The sequence below is a fragment of the Buteo buteo genome, chromosome 9, assembly GCF_964188355.1.
Source record: "Buteo buteo chromosome 9, bButBut1.hap1.1, whole genome shotgun sequence".
Lineage (NCBI taxonomy): Eukaryota > Metazoa > Chordata > Aves > Accipitriformes > Accipitridae > Buteo > Buteo buteo.
In genome coordinates this window covers 20,903,684-20,918,417 of record NC_134179.1, presented here as the reverse complement: position 1 = coordinate 20,918,417, position 14,734 = coordinate 20,903,684, and the positions used below count along the sequence as shown (strand labels likewise).

Below are 14,734 nucleotides of genomic sequence, written 5' to 3'. Positions count from 1 at the left end.
CTTTTAAGGTCATATTCCTTTTTAAGGACTTTCTGCTTTCTCCCTTCTGCTCTGCCCTTCAGGTTTTTTTAGTCCATTCAGAGGCTTATAGAGTCTCACAACCATGACACCACCTGAGAAAAGTTTGGCAGGTGAGTGCAGCCCATTAAGGGCCTGAGGATTCACTCCCAATGCAATTCTTATGCGATAACTGTTTCCAATTTCAGTTTTCAGGTGCTTAGTTTATTAGCAACACAGCAATTCCTGCAGAAAGCTGACTGATTAAATGGCAAAATGCTTCTGTTCAAAACCTAATTTTCTATCAAGCTGGTTGTGATGGAAGAGATTTTCAGTGATTCCCAAAACAGCATGTAGATAATTAAGAAAAAGCCCCTGTGGTTCTCAAGCCTCCAGCATTTGTGAATGGTCTATAAACGTGTCTATTGCTCTAGTCCAATAATCTTTCTACTCATTACTTGGTTTCAAGTAATAACTGCAGCACAGCTAGATGGCTCAAATGTTTATTCAGTGTACTTCTAAAGTGGGAAGCCAACATGTCACAGACTAGTGATGAACAAATACCTCCAAGTTATTAAACTTGTATACCTTGCTTGCTTTTCATTGTATTCTGTTGAAATTGCATTTTCTGTCTCTTGAAGATTTCTTTGATGACTGATATATCTGACTCTGATTTCTTCAATATGAGGATGTTCATTTATTAGCCTGTGGAAAGCTGATAGGTGGAGATTGGTATCTTGCTTCCATTCTTATTTTTGAGTCTGGTTTTTCATTTTTTATCAATATATGATGCACAAGCTTCCTCTGGCAATGCAGGAAAAAACAGCCCCAAGCTGTGTGATTCCACATCCCACACGGTGGGGCTGGAGAGAGGACAGAGCCGTAGGTCTGCTCTTTCTGTGCCAAGGCACTCTGAGCTGGCTACGTCTCTGCACAGCCTGTTCAATGCAGGGAGACTGGGAAAATGCCTCACTCTACCTTCAGTAGACTTCTTTACCTTTGTACCTGCCATTTGCCTGTGCTTTTAAAGATTATTTCTTTGTGGTTTTTTTTCTACTCCTGCTTCTAAAAGAAGTGCAAGCCTTTCTGTGCTTGTCTGACATGCAGCATATTTTCAGGAGCATGACACAGACAAGAAGTGTGGTTTTAAAATCATCTTATTGCAAGTAAATTCAGAAAACCACCTCTGCAAGTGTTCCTCTGTTGTTCTTAGTGAAAGATCAATCCTGACTGGCGGTAAAGAGCTTTGATGTGAAGAGGGACAGACTGCACACATTCAGCTATTTCTATCACATCTAGAGAGAATCAGTCTATCTGTAAGCATTTCTTGTGGTATTCCCACATTCATGCTTTTGGCCTTAGACAAAAACAAAAGATCAAGACCATAAAATCTGAGAACCAAAAGATACCTCTCTTGTTTTTCTGTTGTACAACTTGTTGTGATCTGCTGCTGAAGAATTAGTAAAGTTAAAGCTTAGATGGCGTTGTCTTCAAAAGAGCTAAAATTTCTGTGACTTCTTTTAAATTTGGTGAGAGTATCTGTGTATTCAGCACTTTGAAAATTAATCCACTGATTTGGGATCTTGAACCTAAATAATAAGTTGGTAGAAAGTTAAAAAAACTCACACATGCATTTGGGTGAGACATACAGGTGTGTGGGTTGGAGCGGGTAAAGAATTGGGAGGAAATTGTATTTAATTCAGCCTTCACCTTCATCTGCCTTATTTGACTCAGTTTTCAACCTCTACAGTTTTTAGAGCATTTTCTCTTCCCCACAGCAGCTGTTTTACTGTAGATGCCCTGTGGTACCCAGGCACCAATTCCATATCAGGATTCAGGGCTCCAAGTGCAGGGCCTCCTGTGAAGACGGCTAATGGTAGTATTATAGGTCATAACTCTCTTGCTCTGAAAAATATTTGCAAGTAGTGTTATTTTACCTACAATTCAAGAAGGATGCTTAAAAAATATCTTGCTTTGCAGTATTTTCTTGGTCTAGAAACTGCCTTTCTGCTTATGATTCTCATGTCACTTTTGTCTACAGCTCTACATACCTGGTTGGAAGCAGAGCTGAAATGCATGTGAATCTCTGCAACGTAAACTGTGTATATGTTTGAGGATGCTCACCTTGTAATGAATTGGACTTTCAAGTGTTACAATGGCAAGGGAAGGCAGTGTACACTGAACAATCCCCCCCCTTTTCCAAGTTCACACAGTCTGTAAATAAAGCAAATCTTTTGCTAGATTTTATATAATATTTTGGTCTTCTAGCCTGTTCTTCTCATTAAAGAAATACTGTCATGATGGGCTCTTCCTCCTCTATTTTACCTGTATGAGTAGCATCATCTTCTTGTTTTTCTAGGCAAACTGTCATGCATGTCACTCTACAAGGAGATGTAGAAGGTAGAATTTTTTAAACTGATGTTGAAACTTGAGCTATTGATCTCCAGTGAGAGCTGTCTGCTTATTCCTATTCTTGCCAAAGGCATAAGCTGAGGATTGTCAGTCCTCTTGAGTACTGAAAATGTGTGACTGAGTGGAAGACAAAGTATTTAATATATCAAGAAAGGATATTGCTTTGGGTTTTTGTTTTCTTTTTAATACTTGCAAATACAGTAGTATTGTCTTACTCAGTAGTACTTGTAATCTAGAGTTGTTTCCTGTCACTGGCAACGGTCATTACTGAATATTTCAGAATAAGAGGCAGTCTCCCTCTCTTTATTTCATCCCTATCCTCCAAATCGGGTGTCTGCAGCATACAATGTGCTGCCTGTTGGGCCCCATTCTTGCCTCTAGCAGAGGATTTGTTAAAGCCCTGAAGAATGGGATTTAATAACTCTTCCAGACTTTTTTTGACTAGGCTTGTCTATGATCACTAATTGTCATCCAGATAGATGTTCAAGTCCTCTTTTAATTTCATCTCCCAGCTTCATCGGTTCTGCATGACAAAATCTGCAGAATGTCTAAAAGTACAGTATCTTGCCTTTGTGTGTCTTGCCAGAAACGGGAAGGATTTTCCCCTGCTTGTCTTTTACCTTAGAACTATGAAGAATGTTGTCTTTCATCAGTCCCTCTTCATCTCTTTGAGAGGTCTCCTTGGATGACTCAGGTTTCCCAGGGACTTTCTCTGCTCTTAGCTGAAGAGGTGGGCATAGCAAATCCTTTTCCAAATTCTGGAGTTCACTAGCTAGTAACTGAACCCAGGGGCTGAATAAAAGTTCCTTCCCTCTCAGTTAATTAGAGTTCTTTGGGAAATTCTTATGTCAGAAAGCTAACAGTTCATGAAGACCTGACTCTATAGGGTCAGCTGGAAAAAAGAGAATAGACAAGACTGGAATTTATAATTTTTAGGCAGGAAAAAAAATATGAAGGGAAACAACTACCATTTGCTTTAGTTGTGCATTGTGAATAAAGTGAGAAAGCTCCTTCAAGCACCATAAACATAAACCCCAGTTTTTATTCAAATAATTCTTTACAAATCTTAAGCAGTGAAAATCAGCCAGTCAGAATTGTTTCTCACCAGTTTCAAGCACCAGACTTTTGCTTTTATTCTGAAATAGGAGGAACTTAAAGACAAATATGATCTGGGGCTAAATTAGAGCCTTTCATGTATAAAAAAGCAACACTGCAAGTTACTGATTAAAAGAAGGAAAAATCGATCTTTTTAGTGAAAGGTCTTCTGCCTGCTTACAGGAGGAAGGAAGTCAAACTTGACTCAAATGATGTGAATCTTCCTTGTGGGCAGAGTTATGCTGTGGTCCTGGTGAGTAAGGGACTTGACATGAAAGGATGGTTCTTAATTTCACCTGCAGAGAAGGCAGACGCTTGGTTTGGGGATGTTCGTGTTGGATCCTGTCTGTCAAGACTGAAAGCCCATTTTGCTGTGGCTAGGAGAGGCTGGCCTAGCACAGCACTGCTGTGTCTGTGCACGTGAACATGCATGGTACTATTCTTGCAAGCACTTCCCTGCGCTCTCCTAATACCTAATTGGAAACTGAGCAATTAGCTTAAGAAGCCTGGTCAGATTTTCTTTTTGGAAATTGATGCCTTTAAGTGTTACAAAGACAAGGTGAGTCTGGCTGTCAGTTCCCAAGACTGTATATGTAATAGGAAAGCAGCAGATAGCTGCAGTTTAGTAAAGCCTCTTGATGCCCTCATCTGCTGGATAGTAACTTCAATTGACAGTTAATGTTTTTAGCTACATAAACAGGTTTTTTTATTATTTATGTTCCAGAGTGTCCTGGGTTCAGCTGGGATAGGGTTATTTTTCACAAGGGGCTGGGAGGGGGCACGGCCAGGATGACTGACCCAAACTACCCAAGGGGATATTTGATACCATGCTCAGATCATGCTCAGTATATAGCTGGAGGAGCTGGATGGGGAGGGGGAATCACAGCTCAGGAACGGGCTGAGCGTTGGGTTCCGAGTGGTGAGCAATTGCATTTATAATTTTTAGGCAGGAAAAATTGCTTTACATATTCTTTTATTAGTAGTATTGTTGTTATTGTTTCTTCTCTCGTTGTGTTCTCCTATTAAACTGTCCTTATCTCAACCCACGAGGTTTTATCTTTTTCTTCTGATTCTCTTCCCCATCCCACCAGGGAGGGGGGAAGTGAGTGGCTGCATGGTGCTTAGTTGCTGGCTGGGCTTAAACCACGCCACAGAAAAAGGTTACTCTTGATAGTAGAGTCTTTAACCTTAGATCTTAAGGTGCTTTTTTAAAATCACAATTTGAGACAAATAGGATGCTTTAGGGGTTTTTACTGCCTACAGAATCATGTAAACTAAATAACTCTAAGTATACCTATTTGAAGAGTTCTTAACTTTGCTCTTTCTATTTTTAGAATGGTGATGAGCTCCAAGGCAGGAGCTTGCCTTGTAAAAATAAAATCTCAAGCACCCCAGTTAAGTTGCTGCCCATCTCTTCAGAGATACCTGGGATCTTTGCAATGAGAGATGTTCCTGTATGCTGTTGCACTTACAGCAGCTGTTCACAGACAGTTACATCCAATGTGCATTGCTCTGAGGCCTGGCTGAGGATATATCAGCAGCAGGCTTTTGGGGCACAGCCATAAGAGATGGTATTTATGATGCTGCCGCTGTTTCTGCCCATACCTATTGCCCTGGACCGTGGGGCCTGGTTGCTTAGGAACAGGTTTGTGAGATGGCAGTGGTGCCTATCTCTTGGCTTTCAGCAAATAAAGAGTGTTAATTTGTAAGAGTTCATATTGTAGCTGACTTGCTCTGTGGTTTATTAAATCCATCATGTTTAACTAGTGCAATCTCTGAAAGATTTCATTTAGCTGAGTTTTCCAGCTGCCTTAAAAGTATGGCACAGCAGGCATCAGCTGTGAGCTCTCAGAGCAGGGCAGAGCTTAATTCCAAGTGTGACATTTGGAATAGTGTCTAGGGGGATGTGCTATGCCTCCTTATTGCATTTCAAAAGCACTTTACCATTTGCCAGGCTTTTTATTTTTCTTGAATTTTAAATTCCTAAGGGAGTTAGAAAGGGAAGGGTTTATGCTTCCCTGGAATAACTGTTTACATCTTATTGCACGCAAATTAAAGCCCCCCCAACATTTCACACCACAAACATGCAGCAGGTAGAAGAAAAAAGCAGGGAGCCTGACTCAGTACTGGGCTATACCCAGTGCTATTCCTCCATCATTGCCTCCCTCTTCTGCTCCATACCCCAAATTCCTCCAGCCTCTTCCTTACCTTCTTGCTGCCTTTTGCCCACCCTCCCACGCTCACCTCCTCCAGGTCTCCTGACAGAGCAGCCAGTTTTTGCACAGCTCCCAGCTAGCTCCTCAGCAATCAGACACAGCAACATGTGCCTCTCCTGTGGGCTGGCGGATGAAGAATATAGCTAGTTATGTCATGTGTAGAGCAGAGTCTCACAGATACTGTTTTGTGAGCTATAATCTACTGCATATTATGGCATGAAAGGGCTGGTTTGTGTGTCATGAGGGAAACAGCAAGGTAGCAAGGCTTATTATATTCTTATTTTCACTTTCAGTTCACATTTTAAATACCCACAAGGAACAAATTTTCTCTGCTTACAACAGTCTTTTTCAATTATAATGTTATCGAAAATTCCATTTTGCCTTTTCTTTAAATGCTGTAAGGTTTTCCAAACAATGATGCAAGAAGAAAACAGCTGTTTTCTGCTAGGCAGAGATGTATGTAGAGAAATTGTAAACTCTACCATAATTCTTCAATACTGTACAAGAAAGGCTTTAGGATCTGTCATTTACTCAAAGTGATAATAGGTGTTTGTAGAGCACCTAGCAGAATGATACTTGATTTTTGATACTTGTTTTTTTGGTGCTATTCCAATTTAAATGTTAGTAGTGGAAGTCATACAATGCAAATATATTCTAGTTCATGTAAAGGGATGTAATCAGCAGTTCACATATGGGTTTTTTAACTGTTGTAATCAATGGAAATTTTATTAATGCAAGTAAGGGCAATAGGATTTGGTCCCAAAATGTCTGACTTTGCAATGCCTGAGCACTCTGGTATACGATTACTGGCAGGCTGAGGTGCTGTGTGAGATTGGCGTATAATGAGCTCCTGCTAAATTTTCCTTAAATTTCTTCTTTCTTCCCAGAGCAGAGTGGAATTGCATTACCATCATGATATACTCACTCCTACTGGAAATCAACCAGGTGGAAAGAAAAAAAGGATGGTTTTCTCTGCATTAGCTGTCTCAAGTGTTCAACACATGTAATTGCGAGGTGCATGGGCATGTAGGGAGTTCTGCTGTGACATGGGACCTGTTCTTGCTTCCTGTGCAGATAGATACATCCCCAAAATAATGTGTTTTGGCACAGATTTGCTGTCAGCTCGGAGCTTTGCTCAAACCCAAGTAGTATCGCCTCTGCTAGAGCCTTCCCACGCCATATGGACATGTCTGATGGAGAGGCAAGAAGGGATTTTGTAGGAGTGGTGAGAGGGCTGTAGCAACCCTCAGGGACAGCATCTATGTTCACTTGTTGTATCACTTAATAGCAACCACAAAATTAGGGACCCTTTCTTATTTGTGGATGATTGCTTTCATCCCAGGTACATCCTAGCAGGTTGATGGGGAAAAAGAGAAATAATACAATCTGTGAGAACTTCTGAATGGCCCCTTTTTAATGAGTACCATCAACCAAACCAACTGGTAACTTTTGTCCTTCTTGTGTGAGTCATCATTGCCCATGGATGTCAAGAATGTGTTGACTATAACTGTAGCAAGTCACAGTGAGGAGAAGACTCGTGGGTAGAAAGAGCACACTGAGGTACAGGTGGCAGCGTCCAGGACAGGTGCAGTGTCCAGGGCAAGAAGTGGCTGATTTTGTGACTGACAGAAGAGAGTCTTCTGTCTTTCTCTCTGAGGAAAAGTTTGGGAGCACCAATTAACTGTGATGCCAAGAGGCATGATCTGTGGTCTCTTGCAGATCTTGAACTTGACGTAAAATCTTGGTGGTGCCACAGGCAAGGCAGTATTCTAAGGTCTGACATGGGAGTCCATAGCTGGAGTTTGTCTCCCCAGCTAGAACATATCTCTTTCTGCTCTTCAGATCCTCTGAAAAAAAGCTGTATTCAGTTATGCTTACCCCCATCTATTCCCAGGGATAGTAGGTAAAGTATTGGCAACTTTTGGGATAGTCGTCTCACACAAGGAAAGAGTTTCTCTCTCATCTAGCTCCCTCCTTTCCTTTGTTTTTCCTTTCCACTGTTGTGTTGCTCAGTTTTCTCGTAATCTTTGTTCAGGGACATTTCTTCAGATAAGCTAATCCTAATGGTCTCTTCGGGCCTTCACAGCTGGCAGGATGGCTGTAGCAGGAAGGAGACACATGTTTTCTCAGTACACCATCTTAGAGTTGAGTACCTAAATAATCTCTGTCACTCTGAGATACTCTGGATAACAGTCCTATCATTGGCTTTACAACATAGGGATGTGCTCTAGCATCATCTAACTAACATCTGGTTGAACTTCAATCACTAGTGTGAACATAAGGGTAATTGTATGTCTCCAGATTAATTTAGTTCTGTTCAAAAAAATTATTTGCTTTTCTCAGTATCATAGTTTTCTTGGTCCTTGTTTAGGGTAGCACAATAGAGGCACCCAGAGAAATGCAGCCATTGCTCCAAGGTATCCACAGTATGTGGTCAGTCAAATAGCTGAAAGGGGTCAAGGGCTTGAACCATTTAGAGATGGGGCTTGCTGCCCTTGTCGAACATGACTGCTCCAGTAGTGTCTAACACCTGAGAACACCAGAGCAGCTCTGGGGTGGATATGGGATTGACGCTCATTTAGTGGGTTTGGACTCCATCTGTGCCAGGGGTGAGTCATTCCTAAGCCCTAGGGCAAATGATTCCTGCCCTAAAACAAGTGATGTAATTGCCCTTTTCACAGAACTGTTGATGACAAAACACTGTGGTTTAGCTCTCCCATAGGCAGATCTACAGGATAAATCTCACAGACTCTCATAATAGGATGGGCCTTTGCGTACTGGGCGGGAGGGGAACCACACATCCTACACGCAGAGTTCCTAGGAGGCAGTCAGACAGTGTGGGAGAGGGCAGGAAGCTTGGACAAATCCAGCTACAGATGTAACTAGAGAATTAGCAGCTACTGGCACCCAGCTAAACCCTTGCAAGGGACAGAGAGAGATATCACAGCAACACCAGCTCAAGTGAAGCATCAGCAGCTGCAGGGATTGCTGCCCACCTGAATTGGGGGGGATTTCTTTCCCCAGAAAGCCAGCAGTGTAGGAGCTCTGCTGTTTGAAAGATGTCTTATTTTACACTCTGACTGTATGTGCTTGAACGCATGGACACTCAAACCACTAACTGAGCTGCTTTTGTAGAAGTGCAAATAATAATATTGCAGAGTTGTTGCATCACTGAAAGTGGCCCAAGTCCAAAGCAGGATTTGGTTGTGTGCTTTGGGCGGTAGGGTTATGTGCTTGTACCAGATGGAGACTTTAAATTTTCATCAGCAGATTTATAAACACAAAGAATATCCTTTTTTCAGCCCCCAGGTCTTATACTAATAAGTTGCAAATGCTGAACTTCAATTAGCATGGAGTGGAGGCACAGATGAAATAATATACATTCTTACTGATGATTATCCATCATGTGAGAATGAAATCAAGACATGAGTAATGACCTGTTTCAGTTTTGGGGGGCTTTTTTTGTTGGATTTTTTTCCCCTTTAACACATGCTTGGTAGTATAAATGAGTGAAAACAGCTAAAAATAATTTGAGCCAGATTCTCTGGTGGTGAAACTCCATGGCAGGCAAACAGAGTGCGAGTTTTCAGCCCTGCTCATCTTTACATTGACTTTTGTAGGTGTTGGGCCAACAGCTGTGTGTTAAGTTTGCCATCGAAGGATAAAGAGTTTACAAAACTACGTTTTTCTTGCTGCTGAGAGCTGGCCAGAGAGGTCTAGCTTTGAAGCAATGCAGCTGTGTTATCAGGGAATCCTGGCTTTCTTGAGGGGTGCAGGTGCATGGAGAGGGAAAGGGAATTATTAGTTTAATGCTCCCTTTGCCTTTAGCAGCATGTTTGCTGGCCTATATGGTGTGTTTGTGTGCTGTACGTGTGCCCCAGCTGAGCAGCTCTTTCTGGACCCTGCAGGCATCCAGCTACTGGGCTTCTGCCCTGTGGTTTATAAATCATTCAGGAGATCTGTGAATTACAACAGCAGTATCAACTCTTTAGAGGGTGTTGAGGAAGGACCTCTACCTCGACTGATGTCTTTTAGGGAGGAAAAGGGTTGAGTGTATTTGCAAAGATCAGTCTTGGTGTATAGTTTGAGAAGGTATTGGGAAATTGTCAGGAAAGCTGAGGAAAGGTGCAACTTTGTGGGATATAGATTGGTTCTGGGAATTCTGCCTCTAACTTTTCATGTCTTGCCTTAAGAAGGCTTTGCTGAAAAGTAATCCACTAAGAGGATAGGGCCTACTGTTGAAAAATAGAGATACATAAATTTGAATCAGTAACTGAAAGAAAACTCTTCTTCCAATAATATAATTGAGTACTTTCTGACTAATCAGACCCCAAAATATACCCCTGAAATACTTAACCGGTCACTTCTTCGGTGGTTTGTCCTTCAACAGAGGATGGCTGCTTTATAGGTCATACTGGAATAGAATAGAATAGAATAGAATAGAATAGAATAGAATAGAATAGAATGGAAGAGTTTAAGTTGGAAAAGACCTTTAAGATCATCGAGTCCAACCGTAAAACTAACACTGCCAACTCCACCACTAAAGCATGTCCCTAAGTGCCACATCTACACATCTTTTAAATACTTCCAGGGATGGTGACTCAACCACTTCCCTGGGCAGCCTGTTCCAATGTTTGATAACCGTTTCAGAGAAGAAATTTTTCCTAATATCCAATGTAAGATCATGGGAGAAAGGCAGAACATCATTGCAAAGGTCTCCCCTAATACCATGAAACCAACAGGATTTTGCTCTTCACAGATCATGTAGGGTTGAGATTTGTAGCTGGAGGCAGCTGCTGCTCTTTTACAAAATATGTCTGTGAGCTGTGTGTAAGAAGTAGCAAGATGACAGCCCAGCACAGGGGTTTGCAATTGCCACAGGAGTCTGAGCGCAAGTGCCACTTGATTGAATTATCAGAGATGCATGAGGCTTCAGTTCTAACTTATAACATAGGCACCAAGGCTGAGAGATTATTGAGGCAGAATGGACCTGTTCTTTTTGATTAGCTCTGATTTGCTACTCTGATGGCATATATTGATGTTAAAAGAAGGCCACTAAGCTTTTCTTTGTACTGCATTGGAAATGACACATTACAAGAGGAGGAAAAGTTCTATTTAAAACTGCAGAATCAGAGATGAAGTGAAATTGAAAAGAAAGATCAAAGATAGGAAATAGGGGAAAGAAGAAAGAGGCAATGTACAGTACGGCTGCACAGACATCTTAATTTCATTTTAATGAATCTCTGATCACTCAGGAAGGGGAGGTTAGCTCTTTGTGTACTGGGAGGGAAAGAACAGCCTTCTGCCACCGCACTGGAATTTCCTTTGAACGTGGTCTCTTACCGAAATGAAGGATTGCACTCTGCTTCATATTTCACAGAATTAGAAAAGACCAAGCTATTTTCTGACTCCCTGCATCCTGCTTATGTAACTTGCAGTTGACGGCTGTGCAACCTCTGGCTGAGTCCTGGAAAATTTTCTTGTCGGTGACTCAGGTGCTTGGCAAACATGCTGGTGCGGTGGGCTCAGAGATGAGATTGCAGTTAGAGGCACTCCCGGGGTACCAGAGCCCAATTCAAGGTCTCTTTATGGAGGCTGTTCCTAGTAGAAGGTCTGTATGGCTTGCTGATCATGCTGGTCACGTCATTGCCAAATGTCTCTATGCTGATGCTGTATTAATTATGTGCAAGTACAAAGCATCCCTGTTGATTGCATTGGAGCAGAAGAGAAACACAGCCCTGACTTGTCCAGAGATGTGGGTCAGCAAGGAAGGAAGAGAAGAGCTAGGCAAGAATGAGTCCTCGGCCTTTCCGTAAATGTTACCTATAAAAATTCCTGCAGGATGAGGGAAGAGTGTTTAGTGCAGCTGGGCTGCAAAGATGGGACTTCATGGGGAAGCACAAACTCCGTGCAGTTACTGTAACAGTTTCAGTTTGGAGGCTCTAGATCACCCTGAAAGCTGGAGGACAAGACTGCACATTGTGCTGTAGGAGTAAAATTGAGAACTATGAAAAGGGAAGGATTAGACCCATGGATAAAGGGAGAAAAAGGAAACACGCAGAACTGCTTCAGCTGCAAACTAGACTTTCCTGTGGGTCAGCCGTTGTCTCCAGCAGCAGCAGGGCCCAATTTTCACCTCTTTGGAAATATGACCGAGAGGAGCTGGGAGGTTTGTACTACCAAGTAGGTTCAATCACTGCACTGCAATAGCGTGAGGCTGGGACAACTATGAGATCCCCAAATACAGCCCATCTTGTATGAATCTATGCATCAAGCCCCTCTGGCAGTCCAGGCAAGTTTAAAGCAGTACTTAGCTCACTCCTGCACAGAGCCTGCTTGCCAGACTGCAGTGAGGGGGGGCCAAAAAAAGATTTTGCCACAGGGATGACCTGGTGACTAATGAGTTTCATTGATCTTGTGCTTGCAGGAGAGAACAGTCTACCATCTGCAGCTCCTCCGAGCTTTTCTGCTGGAAGGTCTGGGAAAGCAAACGTGAGATGTTATCCAAAAGTGGGGGTGTGTGAGACCACTGAACCTAATGATGCTGCTCTCTCATGGGTGTATGAACATGATAGTGTGGAAGATACCAGTGTCAGGAAATGTCTTGATGGCTTCTACAAAATGTATTGCAAAAAACGGCCAGACAGAATGGATCCCTCCTACAAGGCTGCATCACAATGTCTGTCGCAGAAGATTTCAGAGCTAGCAAACCGGGATGGAACAAAATACACGTTGCGTTGTCTGCAGATGGCCCAGGTGGTCTTGAATAGAGATGGGTGTAAGATCTTTCCAAACCACCCCACTACTGCTTGTTTTTCAAAGCCAGCTGAGGGAGAGGTTGTGTTGGAAGACAGAAAGAGAACACCTGGACTCTCGAATGATGTCCTGCAATTCCTTTTGAAACAAACACGGACAGAACATAGCCTTAACGTGCCACATGAGAAGTGAGCAAGATGCTGGTTTGTTTCTGTCATGGGAGCTTGGCTTTCACTCTGAAAAGAGGTGACTTTCTTGGAAAGACACTGTTCTCTTATCACTACCTTCAACACCACATATTCCATGGAAGGCTTCATCTGGAGCAGACCTTGCCACCTTGGCCTCTGCAGGGCAGCACCACATAAGGAGCATCAGTGGTCACCATGTAACTGCTTGGGATGTGCTGACTAACTGAGATGCACAATGGGTGATACAGTGTCTGTTGCTGGGACATCAAACATAGTGATTTCTGCATACCAGGCTGTTAAATTGACCTACATCCCTACCCCTGCTGAACAGTGGCCCAGCCCAAATTCAGCCCCTGTGTGGGCATGGATGTCCAAGTGCTGTTAACTATAACAGACTGATTGAATGAGCGTGGCATGGTACACCCCAGACCTAGGGAGGAAACTTAAGATTTTGTTCTGTACCTGACTGATACTGTAATGCCTGTGCCTCCACAGGAGTGCCTGATAGCTGTGTGTGTTTACCTACAGACGTATGATCCCACAGATCATGGTTGCAATGTGGCTGAGCTTTTTCTACAGAAAAGTGTGTGTGCATGAGAGAGGGAATACAGCTTCTGAGCAGGTTTTTATTTTTAACAGGAGGGATAAAAAAAGAGAAAGAAAAGCTTTATTGCCTTAGTGATGTTTCTAACACTTCAAATGCACCAGCTGAGTAGACTGGGGATTTTCTCCTATCTATATGAGCTGGTTTAAGAGCAACCTGAAATAGATTCATGAGTGAGGGCTCTGCAGAGGTGTCCATAGGGAAGCTGCAAAGTTGGTGCCAGCTGCCCTGGTAGCTGCCTGCTGTAAGATGCAGAATACCTAAGAAAAGCAGAGCTCACATCTCAGCATGCCCAAGACTGTGGGTCGCTTGGTTGATCCTGTAGGCGCAATGCTGCTTTCTCCAACTCTCTCCCTGCCCATTAGCCCACATTGATTTCTGCTACCATGAGGTCTGAGCCCAGAGCTTTCACAGAGAGGAAGCCAATGCTCATTGCTTGAGTACGCTGTGTACTTGGCTCTGCACAAGACTTTGAGATTACATTCCTGCTGTGTTGATGGATGAGGGAAAATGTTGTGTGAGATGTTTGAACCATGCCATTGGTTGGTTACAGCAAAGGTTCACTTCTTCTAACAAGTTCTGCTGCTGTTTATACCCAGAACTTTCTTGCTGTGATTTTAGTTGGCAAGATCACCACTGGCTGCAGTGGGAACTGGCCCAATGCACTGGTTGCCCAGCTTTGGTTGTGGTTGACTATCGCTTGCTGTATGACATTAAGAGGTGGCTTGAAGGACTAATTCCCAGCAGTTGGTTTTGGTCACTGCCACCTGGAGAATTTACAGTGCGCTTGAGCTGATGTATTGCTATGAATTTGGCAGGCCTAATTCTCCTTTACTTTGTGCTTGTGGAAACTGGGAGTGAATCCCAAACAAAATAGCTGCACAAGGGATGCAGGACTTGGCTCCCTCTGTTGAAGCTTTGGTGAGAAGCTTGCTGCTGTCACGCAAGGCTGCAATTCAGGCCCCTCTGCTCAGCATGTGGGAGCCCTTTGAAGTGGTCAACCAGGAGCAAGCAGAGCTTCCAGTCCCTCTCTGGACAGGTTGTCAGTCATTAAAGCTATGCTTTACTGACTGCAGTTATTCTTATAAATGTTCTGTTCTTGAGTGATGTATCAGGCCCTAAAAGAGACACTTGGGTGGGAGAAGGTAGTTACGTGGTGTTCCTTAGCAGGGTTGCCAGGCCCACTGCTTTGATGTAGTTTTTGCTTTGTTTCACAGCTTGTTTGGGGGTCTTGCAAGTCAAAGAAACCTTCTGGAAAAATTCTGAGCTTTGTCTTCTCCAAACTTTTATTGTTACATTTTCACTAAAATTTAGAATAAACCTAATTATTTTATGGCAGATTTTCATATTTTAGGTTCTTACAGAAGCAGAGCAGAGCTCAGCTGGATAAATTAGTCTCCAAAATTCCATTGATTTTTAATGATAACAAAACAAGCTAAATGTTTAGGGGAGTCCAACAGTCTTGT

The 14,734-nt window shown here is 42.7% G+C and overlaps 1 protein-coding gene across 24 annotated transcripts in view; it reads left to right on the top strand.

Annotated features, from left to right (window-relative positions):
- Positions 1-14,606, top strand: part of SHLD1 (shieldin complex subunit 1) — an 83,802-nt gene extending 69,196 nt beyond the window's left edge. For all 24 annotated transcript variants that reach the window (XM_075035647.1, XM_075035648.1, XM_075035643.1 and 21 more), the window contains one exon: positions 12,148-14,606. In XM_075035647.1, coding sequence (XP_074891748.1) covers positions 12,148-12,668 — 521 coding nt within the window. In that variant the 3' untranslated portion in view covers positions 12,669-14,606. The remainder of the gene's footprint in view (positions 1-12,147) is intronic.
- The last annotated feature ends 128 nt before the right edge of the window (positions 14,607-14,734 follow it).